This window comes from Haliaeetus albicilla, chromosome 6 (genome assembly GCF_947461875.1).
Source record: "Haliaeetus albicilla chromosome 6, bHalAlb1.1, whole genome shotgun sequence".
Taxonomy (NCBI): Eukaryota; Metazoa; Chordata; class Aves; order Accipitriformes; family Accipitridae; genus Haliaeetus; species Haliaeetus albicilla.
The window spans coordinates 21,937,925-21,952,826 of NC_091488.1; the positions used below are offsets into that span (position 1 = coordinate 21,937,925).

Genomic DNA, 14,902 nt, shown 5'->3' on the forward strand with positions numbered 1-14,902 from the left:
TAGTACTTGCAATGGTACCAAGCTGAGGAAGAAATTAATGTCACCACATTGTTTTCTATTTTAAGCCTTACCTCTAGAATCAGCTTTCTCCCTGCACTGTAGGTCTTCAGATGTGTTGTATTTTTTACCGGTAAAACTAATTTTCCTCTTCTCCACTGAACTGAGGCAGATGGATTTGCTAACACTTCACAGCTTATATTGATGGGATTGCCTTCCCAAGAGTAATACATGGTTTGATTTGACACAAACATTGGAGCATCTGGAGAAAGGAAGTAACACACAAATATATTAACTGTTTTAGTAAAACAAGCCATATACTGCTATCCAAGCATTCATGTTCACATAGAAATTTCAATTGATTGCTGTATCAATTTATAACGGAAGATGAAAATATCAGTATTCAGCCTTCAGTTTCTTGAGCTTTTATTTTGGTAGCTTTCTCCTCTCCTGAAACGGTTTCATCTGAAATTCTCAGGAATAGAATACCTGCTAATTGTATTTAGCATTAGGCAACATCAGGCGCCATTATCTCAGAAATGACAAAGAACATTTCTTCCTGAAGATGAGAAACTCTTCAGCCAGATCCTTGTATGAAAAAGGGGGGTGACCTATAAAACTTATATATATAACCTGCTCATTTGCTGATTTTATAGTGTCTTCTTTTGCTATGGAGAAATTACATTCAGTCTCCAAATTTCCATAGATGTGTAAGAGCTTCACCCATTTCTCACTGGAACTATCTTATACTTTATGAAATCTTTCTAGACAGAGCTATTTAGTTGTGTGAATAAACCTAGAAGAAAATAATAATAAAAGAATAATTATGTTGTAATGTTATTCTACCTACTTCAGAAAAAATACTGTGTTTATCAATACACTATTTAGGATAAACTTTATACCAGTTCCTTATGAAATCATCAAGCTACAGACAAGCAAAAAGATGGTGCATCTTCCTTACAAACCTGCCTATAAATGGCTACATTAAACATATAGCCAAACAGTGAGTCTGACACAAAGGAAACTGCTGGTTTGCGAACTATCTATGATTTCCAGATCACAATGCCAGTAGTGACAAGAATTTTCTATTCTACTCACTATTTCTCTGGATAGCAGGAACAGTTTAATGATTGCAAGAAAATAAGAGGCAGTAGCTCCTTCCCTGCTCTTCTACTTATGTGTTGGGTAAACCGTATTTTTTGTCTATCAAATATTTATTTGTAAATAATAATTTTTTTTTAATCCCACTCTTGTATTTTAAGAGTATCAAGAAAATATTATTTACATTACTGAAAGTCAAGGAAACTCTCTAGCACTTTAATTCCAAAAGAGAATTATCAATTACAGCTAGTGTCATGGTATCTCTTTTTCATATTTAAAATATATTTATGTTTGGGGTTTTTTTGATAAATAGCTCCTAAACATTTCTAGATGTATCTCTGGAAATTCTATTCTAGTCTTCTCACGAACAGCTTAACTTTAGGCTAGAAAATTGCTAATAGGTCTATCAGAGACCAGAACTGAGCACATTTAACTAAGTAGTAAGATTTAGCTTCAGGAATGGTTTAAAACTACTTCGTTGTTTCTGAAGTACACATTTTCAACTTCTTTCTGTGTTCACTTTTGTCAAAAAGCATAACTTTTTGGTGACACTATGCTGCTGCTGCATACATGCATACAGGCTTTGACAAAAAAGAACTGTTATCAATAGAAGTTTTAAAGCACAGATCAAGGCTGCTACATTGCTCAACGCCAGCAGCATTTTTTTAAATAACTATTCAGCCCTTATTTTTGTAGGAAAGCAAGTGATTTCATCTAAATATGTAAAGTATGTCTTCCTATGAATTTATTTACCAGATACAGGAGCTCATCTTTCCTTTCCAAATCTTTTAATAAGTAATTCTATTGCTTCTTGATTTCCACAGACCTTTAAAAAAATATATTTCATCATCTGAACATCTTAATGCAAAGAATGGACTATCAAAGAGTCTTCAGGATGTGACACCTTACACTAGTGGACCTCTATGAAGAAAAAAGCAAACTGCATATGCCTGGTTTATGGTTAAGTATGGTCAAGAATCTCAGAATATCAAGAGTCAGAGCCTTGGCTTCTCCTCTGGAAATGAAGTTAGTGGTGGGAGCCACTTGAAGGAAAATGGCACAAACTGACTTCTGCCCGGCAGACAGTCTTTGCACCTAATGTGTTCAAAATATGGATCAGAAATCTCATCAGAGTGTTCATGAGGCACAAAATGTGGTTACTTCACAACAAATTTTAGATAAGCACTCTCTTCCAATGCACAATTTCTCAGAATAAGTTCACTGCATTAATGAACATTAATGAACGTGGAAGATAGAAAGATGTTCTGTCTAAACCTGACTAACTTTCCTCCCTAGGTAACATCATGTGGTTTGATGCTTTCTGTTGATTTAAATACACATGTGGCAAACTCATATCCTATTTAAAAAGTCTTACAAATGAAGAAGTAGCATACACTTTTCTATTGCAGGTACAAGCATTTAGGAGAAAAGGCACTTTCAGTTCAGACTGCTGCCTCTTCTACAGCTAGATTTGGATGCCTGTAGTATCTGATTATTTATAATTTAAAAGAATAGGTGAGTTATGGACTGACATCTATACATGACTACAGATACTAACAGACAGTTATAACATCATAAAACAGAAATGGGAGTAAAAGTCCATCAAATAAATATATATCCCCAAATCAACAACTCGCAAATGTAAAGCATTCCTAAACAAAAAGAGTTTCACATTTCCCTTCTCAGAAAGTCTGGGTAAAAAGGCTTGGCAGCCATTTCCCCAGCAGCTGAAAGTTCCAATATAGCAAAACGAAGAGGACTATACTAATGGCTTGATTCAGACAAACTGTCTTAAGACAGACAGATGATTTTTGATTCCTAGTCAGGAATAGATTAAGAAACCTGGAGTGATGTTTCACACAAAGAAAATAACTCTGGAAATCATTTTTTACAGTACAAATAAAAGATATTTTATGTTTCTTAGAAAATAAAAAAAAATGAGTTGGAAGGGAATAACTGGTTTATAAAGATATTTTGTTTTTTTTCTTGCATGCTATTCATCACTAACTGTATTATATTATGCTTAAATGGTTACAGAATTAGTATTTATCAAACACAAACACACAATATGTTTAATATGAAATAAACCATCAAAAAATAGCAAACCCTAGAGCCAAGGCTTTGAAAACATAAGGTTGACTATTTTATATGTCTACAAAATCTGATCCCTCCAGTTTTCTAGAATAACTAAGAAATAAATTAAGTTAATAAACAGAACATTTATCAAGAAATTCTATCAAGTGGAAATGAAGTATAACCAAGTCAAAATGAGAAGATGGACCTTCTCATATGTTAACATACGTTAAGGATACTTAAATACAATATATGTACTATATAAAAAGAAAAAAGCTTCAATGCTTTGTGAGAAAGTTAAAACCATTCAGAAATAAAAACATGCTCTGTTTAGCTTCTGTGTAACTCAGTATTAATTATCACCTCACAAAAAAATCAATTCAAAGTGTAAATGAACTGTTCTTTTTAAGCTTTTGTACGTAAAGTACTACCAGTTAAGACAACATACTGGATTTCTAAGTAGCTAAATAGGAGCTTGAATACACTTCATTTTAAAAAAGGCAACCCTGATGATATTTATTACATCTGAAACTTATGGCACTCTACTGAAAAAAAAAAAAACCAAACTTCAGAATAAGTACAAACACTACTGTTCATATTAGTTAGTATAGGCACACAATAAATCATAGAATCATAGAATGGTTTGGGTTGGAAGGGACCTTAAAGATCATCTAGTTCCAACCCCCCTGCCAAAGGCAGGGACACTTTCCACCAGACCAGGTTGCTCAAAACCCGTTCAACCTGGCCTTGAACACTTCCAGGGATGGGGCATCTGCAACCTGTCTGGGCAACACATCCCAGTGCCTCACCACCCTCACAGTGAAGAACTTCTTCCTTATATCTAATCAGAAATGACCTTCTTTTAGTTTAAAAACATTGCCCCTTGCCCTATCACCACAGGCCCTGGTAAAAAGTCTCTCTCCCATCTTATAAGCCTCCTTGACATATTGAAAGGCTGCAATAAAGTCTCCCTGGGGCCTTCTCTTCTCCAGGCCGAAGAATCCCAACTGTCTCAGCCTTTCTTCTTAGGACAGGTGTTCGACCCTCTGATCATTTTTGTGGCCCTCCTCTGGACCTACTCTAACAGGTCCATGTCTTTCTTGTGCTGGGGACCCCAGAGCTGGACACAGCTCACAAAAGCTGAGCAGAGGGGCAGAATCACCTAGAATCATAGAAACATTTTGATTGGAAAAGACCTTTAAGATCATTGAGTCCAACCGTCAACTATGCCCGCTAAACCATGTCCTCAAGTGCCTTGTCTACACACTTTTTGAATACTTCCAGGGATGTTGACACCACCACTTCCCTGGGCAGCCTGTTCCAATGTCTGACAACCCCTTCAGTAAAGAAATTTTTCCTAATATCCAATCTAAACCTCCCCTGGCACTACCTGAGGCCATTTCCTCTCATCCTATTGCTTGTTACCTGGGAAAAGAGACCAACACCCACCTTGCTACAGCCTCCTTTCAGGTAGTTGTAGAGAGAAATAAGGTCTCCGCTCAGCCTCCTTCTCTCCAGACTAAACAGCCCCAGTTCCCTCAGCTGCTCCTGATAAGACTTGTGCTCCAGGCCCCTCACCAGTTTTGTTACCTCCCTCAACCTGCTGGTGATGCATCCCAGGATACGATAAAGTTCGTAAGTAGTGTTATAAGCTTGAATGGTGAAAGATGGAGCATTATTTTGGACAGATGAGGCAAACCAAATGAAAAAGATGCCTCGAAGGAACAAAGACTATATCACAAAGGTAAAAAATTAAACAAAACTATTCTATGAGAGTAGGATTCTATAAGCAATTATAACTTTAGAATGCCATTTTAGACTAGTTAATATTATGTCACTAACATAAGTTAAACTCAAGCTGTTCATTTTCCCAAACAAGAAAGAAATTGACAGGTCAGCATTCCAATTAGGAGAAGTGGTTCTGGATAACCTGCATAAGACAACTAAGTAAAAGAAGCAAACTCTGACCTGAAAACTGTCTCTAGCCATTTAGATATCCTTTTTAGGTATAATATCTGAGAACAGTGATTTCAAGAACAGGCTAATACATCATCTGTCTCATCCAGAAGGTAATTCAATTAACGACTTCAAAAATCCAGCTCTGGAGTATGTTCAGCATTATACACAAAATCGGATACGGCAAATGACCTCATTCAGGACGTGTTCCAGACAACTATAATAGCAAACTAGGGTACAGAATCAGATTTGCACTTCTTAATTTAAGGTTTTCAAACTCTTGGACATTTGTTCCTCAAATAATTTGTTTTCCTGGATCATACAATGAAAATACATGACAGATTGTCAGGTCTAAGACACCGCAACATTTTGTGTAGTATATTACTGGAAGCCTCCCTCTTAGATGGTTAATACTGACATAGGTTTCCCATCATCAAGGACTTTAATAAACCACATCCTCTAGAAAATCCAGTAATTTCCTTGCCACCACTCCTGTAAAAGTACCTTAATTTTTTTGTAATTCTGCCACAATTTGGTTAACAGCCATCTATCTTTCTCTTGTATTTTCTCCTTCATACCTGTTTCGCAATAGTCAATATTTTGGAATGAATAGCTTTTCCTTTTCGATAAAGTAGAACAACCTCCCAGACAGGTACAATAATTGTCACATATTCCTTGTAAAAAGAAATAATATTAGAAAGACTTAACAAATGAGGCCAGGTGATTAGATTTTAATAGATAACCGTCCTTGAAAGGAAGACAGGATCTACAAAGCTTCAGGGTTACCAACTTTTACGATTTTACTGCTACTATCATGATCATGTGGCTGCAAAGAAAAATGTGCAAGATCTGCATGTGAAGTTTCCAAATAGAAAAGCAAATGAAATTTATCATATACTAGGTTTTAAATTACCATGATTATTAGCTAAAACCAGAGGTTTTTTTCAGAATCCAGCTCATCATTTTTGCAGAGGTACATGTTTCTTTTACAGCAAGTGACAGGAAACGCCACTCTCAGTAATGTTTCCTTTCCCCCTCCCCATTCTCTTGGTTCCTCTCAAAATGCATTACATTAAAACATTATTATTCGATAGTATCATAGACTATCTACAAATTAGACAGTTTATGCAAGAGTAAGAGCCTCCTTTTACTGGCAAGCAGTACTATTCCCTGATAGCCTTGACTATGATATTATTTTTAATATCCAAACACCACACTAATTTCTTCACTTCCATAAACATAGACTAAACTTAGTTATCATGAAGATAAGGTCTCTTTCTTCTAGATGCAAAGTATGTTGTTGATAATGGCACCTTCAACAGTAAAAAATGATGAGCAATGAATACATGCCTAGTCCTGGTGCTTGGTGCTGCCAGATTCACAGAAATTCAATGTATCTATTTTTCTTTGAGTTCCACTTGACATTAAGGAATTGTATTTGGTTGATCACTTAAAAAAACCCAACCAAACAAACAAAAAAAACACACAAAAAACCCCACCCAACCAAAACCCACAAAACAAAACGAACAAAAAACCCAAGAAATTTTAGTTTCATAGAAATATCTGTTGTGAACTTATAAACCTGTCTAAAATGATCTAAACCTGTGTAAAATAGGAGAAGAAATTATAAAGAAATCATAGCTAGGTAAAATAAGCTAAGTATATCAATAGTGATATTTAAAAGAAACTGTCCGCATGTATTTATCAGTCATTTTTTAAGTCAGTAAATCACCAAGAACACCGGCCATCAGAACTAGAACAGGAAGATCTCTCACAACAGCAGCAATTTTTATTTTAGTAATAAAATGATCAGGTATTGTCAATTACTGACACATTATTTTTGGATGGCACCAATTTGTGTCAAAATTTCAATTGTTATATGTATTCCAGGACAGAATTACTGGAGTAATTTAGGATGGCTAGACTTCTGACATCATATATTAGATTACATAATTCTCTTATAGCCAAAAATGAAAACTACAATGCCTTTCTCAAACCAGGATTCTAACCCCCATTTCTCTTCCTGTCCTACTTGTCACATTTTCAGAACAAAATCCAGCTTCATATCTTTACCTTCTGTATTTTCCTACCTGTCATTCTCACCTCCACAACATGCCTCCTAACCTATCTATCTGTCTCCTATATTCCCAAATCATAATTGTTGTTCCTGTATGGAGCAAGGACTCTCATCCTCATTATTTCCTTAGTTAATTTTTACGCACAATGCTGTCCAGAAAACAACAACAAAAAATCTCTAAGAGACTTTAAGGAACAGACTAAAAAACACAAAGAGCACTGCTGAAAATACCTTGCATACCCAAATCCATTTAAAACATGTGGTCCCCCTGAACCTATACTTTATATCCCCCAGACCTCCAGTACAGTGTGCTCAAACTCATGCAGTATTTTCCTCTTTACATTAGCCCTGTGCTGCTCCCAGTGCATCTGACAACAGCAGCTCAGAGGCAGGCTTTGTGGTGCAGTGGGACCTGGCCTCAGATGCTGCAACCAAAGCTACATGTCTCAGGTTTACTGTAAACAATACTGGAGGTCTCTCTTTCAAGCATGTGCTGACCTAGCAGCTTCAGGATGCTCCAACATAACTGAAGACTATTTAAAGATACCAACTTCAATTAATGACAAGTATTTTGCAGTTAAGGGAAGTTAACTGAGAAAAAAATGTTGAGGTTACAAGTGTCAATTTAAGGTATTTCATTTTGTTCAAGTTTCAAAGTTTCAACATCACACTTATCATACCACCTGATTATTTTCTTCATAATTCTCAGATGCGTTGCTTCTGCTCTGCTGGATCTATCTTGGAGGTATAGGGAAGGACAAAGGCCATGTTGCCTTTTTTCATTCACAGGTCATCATTGCAAAATATAAATTACACTTAACATAGTATGAAATGACTTGCAAAACTGTTGAATTTTGGACGTATGAAAACCAGTTTAAAATTTATGCATTAATTATCAATGCAAACATTTAACATGTTTAGTCTGTAAGACTGACTCATGAAGTAGAACCATCTTCAAGGAAGCATCAGAAAATTCTTTCTTGCTTTTTTTTTTTTACCTTTACTTTTCACAGTTGTTTATGTGAAAAATTATGTCAGTAATTTGAAAAGATGCTGAGGCATATATACCTAATAATAGAATGAGTATATTATTAGAAGAGAAACAGAATAAAACCTAAAATATTTTATTCATTCAAAATTGTGTTCTTCTATTAAAAGAAAAATAGCCAACATGTTATTAAAAATCTACTTAAAATGACATCAAGCTCATTGCAAGGTCAAAAACCCCATGCAGTAGAGAGCTCTATTAGGTAAAAATTTAGAGAAATTCCTAACATGAAAATCACATTTTAACAAGTCATTAAGACATATAGGCCAAAAGTTTTTAAGATGGAATTCCTGTTCTAAAATATTTTTACACCCTTTTGGGCTAAGGAATAGGTATATTTACTCTACAGATGAATAAAGTACAATTTTAGCCACTTTGCCACACTTACTTTTGTAACATCAGAAAAAGACAACAGATGCATTCATCTCTGCTTCAGTACAGGGAGTTTTGGTGAAATAGTTTCTGCAAAGTGACTTTACGTGATAAACCTCATCTTTTGCTCAGATTCAACATTCTTATCCCCTTTAAGCCACTGCAATGGCATACCAAATTTGCTTCTATGCAAGTGCACAAGGTAGTCAAAGAACAAAAATTTTAAATCTTACAAGTGACATTCATGAGCTCCAAAGTCACATCAATTTGACGTGTATTTCATGATGGTAAAGATTGACACTTTCCATCTTTGCTTTCTCATTCTAAGCTATAAATTTGACAGGAAGATATGTAACTAAAGCCAATAGTATTTTAATAGCAAAGATGCAAAATTTTCCAGAATATTTCAACATTTTGTTTCTCTTGATTGCTTTTCCTGTCATTTGTGTCTTTGTTAGGCCATATGATTGCTTTTATCAGTTTTGTTTTCTGGCTGTGATAACAAGATAGGGCTTGGCCCTCATGATGAATAACTGAAGGGAGGATATAAAGAAGATGGAGCCAAGCTCTTTTCAGTGGTGTCCAGTGACAGGACAAGAGGTGGTCCCTTCCAATATCAACCATTCTGTGATTCTGTGAGTAGTGATGGGATGTTGCTACACTTACTTCTTTTAACAGAAACCAAATCCAAAGTATGAACTGTCTGCATTTATTATAATTTATGATAGCAGTAGGTAGCAGAAACATGTGACATTTGTCACAACATTTGTGACATCCTGCACACAGTAGTATTATTTTCACCAATTCAAAGCCCTGCTTGCTTGAAGGTAAATAGAATTTGTAGCTCAATTTGTTCAACCTGCTTTTAAGTAATGCTGTATGTTTTTGCAAAGTTATAAAATGAAATAGCATTGATCCAAAGAATCTGCATTAACCGCAGTGCAATACAGCTTACATAAAAGAAAGTGAAAAGCCAAAAGACTAATCGACTTGGGAAACAAAGTTCAATATTGTAATAGTAATGAGGCTGATTTCAAATTTGTGGTGGGGAAAAAAAAAAAAAGGAAAAAAGAATGTTTCGATAAGCAATACAGCCGTATAATAAAAACTGCACAGGTTTCTTTACAGGTAAAGACTATATTGAACATGTTACACAATTTTTTTTGGTAGTACTAAGTGTTGGTATTTAACTAATGTGGAATATAACTACAAAATTCAGGTTTGGAGGAAAACCAGTAGTAAGAAAAACTTATTGTTTTTGGAAGACACTTAAAATGATTTAAATGGGGGGTTTTTTTAGAAATTACTTTCTAAGAAATCATATTTGTCAACCACTCACATGGCCGATCTCATACAAAAATGTACCATATTACTGAAGGTATTATGTTTGTTATAGTTGATTACATCACAAAACTTGAGTCTTTGTGTACAGTGAGGAAGTAGGCATTTTTGGACCATCCAGCGTATCTAACAACTCCAGTATTAATATTGAAATTGGGGAATTTTAACTGTAATAGAGTGATGTGAAAAACTGGTAATTGCAGCTACAAAAGACTGTAAGTTAGGACGCTTCCTGGGTAGTATATGGAAAAACCAGAGACTTTTCGAAAGAACATGGCTTAATACATTTTCTCCAGTAATGGGACTATTCTCCAAAGGAATTTCTGTTTGGTGATAGAGAGTAATCAGAAAGACCAGCATCTTGCACAATGTGTGAACCTAGGAGTAAGCAATTAAATGCTGTGAATACTTCTGACTGTGTTAATGACAGTTTGAACAGAATGAACAGAAAACTGTAAGGGCAAGTAGAGAGCCACTTTTAAAGATCATAGACTGCTGATCATTACTGGCTTGTTTAAATCCTTTCCAACATAGTAATGCCATCAGTGCGTCCTAACTAACAATACTACGAAGAAAGATGATCCAGCATATCGAACATGTCAAGATTATGATTTTTCATTCTCTAATGCTATCATTGCAGTGAATAATTTGTGGAACCCAAGAAATAATGTGTTTTCTCATCAGAATTTTTCTTCTTTTAGTAAGGTCTGTATTATGCTTTTTAAGATTCCTTTATAGCCCTAGCACATATTTTTCAGAGTAATTATGTCTCAGCTAAAAAGACAAAAAATACCATACAGAAATATAAACATCTGCATAGGAAAACTTAACTTTGAAAAGCACCTGATAGGATTATATGTACAAATCGAGTTGTAATTCACTGGGATTTATACATTTAACTTCCTCAGGCCCTTCTGAAAACCTCGTCTTAGAGTATCTCCTGCTTATCTATTTTTTACCTATTTCTATCACAGTTTTCATTAAAAAAAATGGCCATTTCTCTATGATAAATATATAGATAATCACTATAGACACATCTTAATACCCAATACCTAATATACAACATGTATGCCACCACACAGGAACTTTCCAATCAGTTACTTCTATTATTATTATTATTATCCAATACACACTAGGCTTCATACATATAATCAAATTTTGCAGTTAATGAAATCCATTAGTAAATAATATTTATAATGGTATTTTTCTTTTCATGTCATTTTGATTTATTTTTCATACTTAATATAAGGAAAACTAAATATAACTAAACACAAAAATTACTTTGTAGGAGGAAATCCTTATAAATGCCTCTAGGTTCCCTACAATTCATGTCTGCCTAGCATTTACTTCAGATAAAAGGCAGGGTTAACTGTGCTCAGTTGGTATCAAACCTGATAATCTCTTCTTGTCCCGAAGAACAGTTCTTATCGTCAAGAGCAACCCTAACAGAGAACAAGGATAAAGTACAGAACCTCTGTGCAATCCCACTGTCAGTCTCTGATAGGGGTCAGTAAGTAAAAGGATGAGACAGGGACACCAGAGTGCTCTGTGTCTCCATTAGGCCTGTTTAATTGCACTGATGTTTAAGGATGTGATGGGAGCATGCTCCTCTTCTGACTATACAAACTGTCAAATGCATTAAAACATATAAAGAAAACTGCTGTAGTTTTGTTATTAACTTACAGAATGACATAGGTGCATTTATTAGTCCTATCTAGGAACTATGGAACAATATAAACAATTAAGTCTTGCTTATTTATTTATATTTTAATTTAAAAATAGTTATTGAGGTTTATACTAGAATATTATTAAAAATAATAAAAATTCTACTAAAATGGCTCACTAGTGATTATGCAAAGAGCCAGCCATACCTGAAAAAATTCTTCCCAAAACTGGTTTTGAAGTGAAAAAAAATCAAAATAATTGAAATGAGTATTAAAAAAAAATTTAAGGGTTTTATATAATTTGGTAAATGAATGTTTGACAAAAATATGTAAAAAACCTGATAGCAACATTTGAAATTATAATTAACATCGTGAAAAAATATGACTTGGAAAATAATACAAGGAGAGTCAAATCATTTATTCAATACTGAGTTCACAGAATCTCATAACACTTCCGCCAGTTTTCCCATTTTGCTACAAGAATACAAATTTGTTCTTTAATTTTTGAACCTGTACCTTTTGCTGAAAGTCTCTAGCCTGCAGCTTACAAAGTGAAGTAACTGGAATGAAGGATGACACCTGCTTCATAAAAGAGCTTATTTGCAGTTGAGAAAAGGACTGTTAGCACTTAAGGACAACACAGCATTGTATGGAAATGGTGGTAATGAGGTACTGATAGATCCTTTGAAGAGACTGTTTCATTACAGAAGTTTATGACAGAGACTAGACTGGTGGCAGATGAGGCTGGAAATAAGACACTTCCTCCTGGGGGCACTGTTTTACAGAACGAAGTCTTTACCATTAGACAAGTGTTTTCTTTCCTGGGCAAGACAAATAAGCTATGCTTGCAGTTCATATACCAGTGCAAAGTTATTTCCAAGGCAAGGAAAAAACTTATTTGACTTGTTAATCAGAATATGAATGGAGACAGACTTATATTGTATCACCCCAAAAATATTTGCTTTGCATTATAAAAATACCTGACACATAAAGGATATGGAGAAAGTTGTACTCCTGTTATTCAAAGAACACCTGTACTGGAAAAAAAACAATATTTGATTTAAATCTCATCAGTTAAAATATTTAAAACTGAAAACTCCAGTTTTAGAAATGTTATAATTTTATGATACACCAAACAAAAATTTTGTGTTATACATTAAAAATAGTCATTATAATGTTTGATATCTCTGATGATAGAATAATATTTCTATGTTCTTTTAAAACTTGTGTTTTCTCAGATGATTTCTGAACTGTAGAAAGTTTCATGTTGTATCAAAAAGTGTGTCTACCAAGGCATAAATTCAGACTTAAATCAATATGCTATTCCATTTTCTCACACGCTGTATTTGATTGTTCCCACACATATTCAAAATTAAGTCTGCCATACCATAGTGAGAATGTTACTTTTAAATTCTTAGCATCTGTTCTAGAACTTTCACTCTGAAAGGTGTCTTGGACTATAATAACATATTGTATCAATCCAGAGATTTTGTTATGCCCTTTAGTATGAATTCTGTGCTGTTAATAAATTCTTAAATTTCAGTTGCCCATGTTTCATAAAATATGGTGCATCCTATCTCTGTCTTCTGAATACAAAAGTTATTAATATTTCATTTTAAAGCATAATGGCTAGCCTTAATCAAACAATATATTTCATATCACTGTGTAGAGTAGGGCATGATTTTACAGAAATTTTACAGGAAGTTCACCGAACTTGCATTTTTATCTAGCAATTTTTTTTCATTTATATTCATACATATAAAATAAATAATTATCAGTGCACCAGTGCACTCATTAAAGCAACAAATATAGTAAATTAATATGTTCCCAAATGAATAATAATATTTTGCAAAGTTTCAAATCCCTTCGTATTAAAGAGTAGCTATATTAAAGCTATTAATAAATACTGTATTTATTTCTTAGGTCTTCTGGGTTGGCAAATCTCTCCATTCCTAACATCCAATTACAACTTTGACCATTTCTTATTTTTCTTTCAGATTTATTTCCTATGTCATAATGCATTGCATGCCTGCCAAAAAGATGGAATATGCAACTGTATACTGAAGTCACTTTCAGAACTCCTCAGGAAATCACTCAACACTCTGCAACTGTTACTTATCTTTCTGTGCCACATTCCAACTTCTATCTTCCTACTGGAAAGACTTTTTCTGTTCAGAGTCTCAATCTCAAACAGGCTTACTCAAGCTATATTGGCAACGTAGAACAAATGTATCTAGAAAATCTCTAGCAAAATAGAACAATGATGAAATATAAAAGAAGGATTTTCTTGGGTTTTTTTTTCATTTTTTTAAGACCTTTGCTTCATGAATTTGAAGAACAGTTTGAAGAGACAATCTTCTGATGAATTTTTGTATATTTCAAATTTATATCCTCTGATGGGCTTCTAAAGGATCAGACTCTTTAAGCAAAAATAATCTCCTCTTTTCCTGGATAAAATTCAAGAGCTTTGAATAAAGACAATCTGTAAAAGAGATTGTCACGAACTTGTGAACTCCAGGAGGGACTTCAACAGGGGCTAGAGAGTTGTTGGGGATTAGTAAATTAGAGAAATAGGAAAAAAACAGAAGACCTTGTAGAATCTTAGAAGGTTAAGCTCAAGACTGAGCTGTTGCTCAAATCAGTTCTTACCTTATCCCACTGAATACTTTTCGCACACAGCAGTCTCCACTAGCCAGAAAATTTGAAGTTATTAAGCTTAGCCTTAAGTTAGTGGGTAATGCCACTGGCATATGATTTCAGATGAAATCCTGTCCTGCTTAAATCACCGACAAGGGTCTTGTCAACTTCAGAAAAGACAAGATTCCTCCACAGAATTCAGTATCACTAACTACAGAAGGACATGTTTTCTTAAATTATGCAAGTATAAACATCAATTACCAGGAAAAACTGACCTTCCATTAAGAATGTACTTTTTTTCTTTTAAAACAAACTTAAGAGAGAAAACAAAATATTAGAACTTACATTCAATATCAAGGTACATGGTCTTTTGGTGCCCACCAATTCTACTTGCAGCTTCACAGTCATATCTCCCTGAATCTGACAACTTCACATCTTTAATATGCAGTGACGATTTTCCATGCTGCCCTTTGACTTCTATACGGCCATCTGGGCTCTGTTTACATTGATTCAGGAAAAAAGAAAGGTTTTATATATATATGTATATTTATGTATGCTTTATATATTAAACACCATTGATAAGTATGACTGAAAGCATCTCTTCACCTATGGTGAAGTTATTACTGACAGCTAAAC

General features: G+C 34.4%; 1 protein-coding gene across 1 annotated transcript in view; it reads right to left on the minus strand.

Annotated features, from left to right (window-relative positions):
• The window catches only part of NCAM2 (neural cell adhesion molecule 2), a 332,637-nt gene that overhangs the window by 89,693 nt on the left and 228,042 nt on the right, over positions 1 to 14,902 (minus strand). The window contains exons 9-10 of the mRNA XM_069785318.1: positions 14,612 to 14,762; positions 72 to 259 (exon numbers count right to left, since the gene is read on the minus strand). Of these exons, the coding sequence (XP_069641419.1) occupies positions 72 to 259; positions 14,612 to 14,762 (339 nt within the window). The remainder of the gene's footprint in view (positions 1 to 71; positions 260 to 14,611; positions 14,763 to 14,902) is intronic.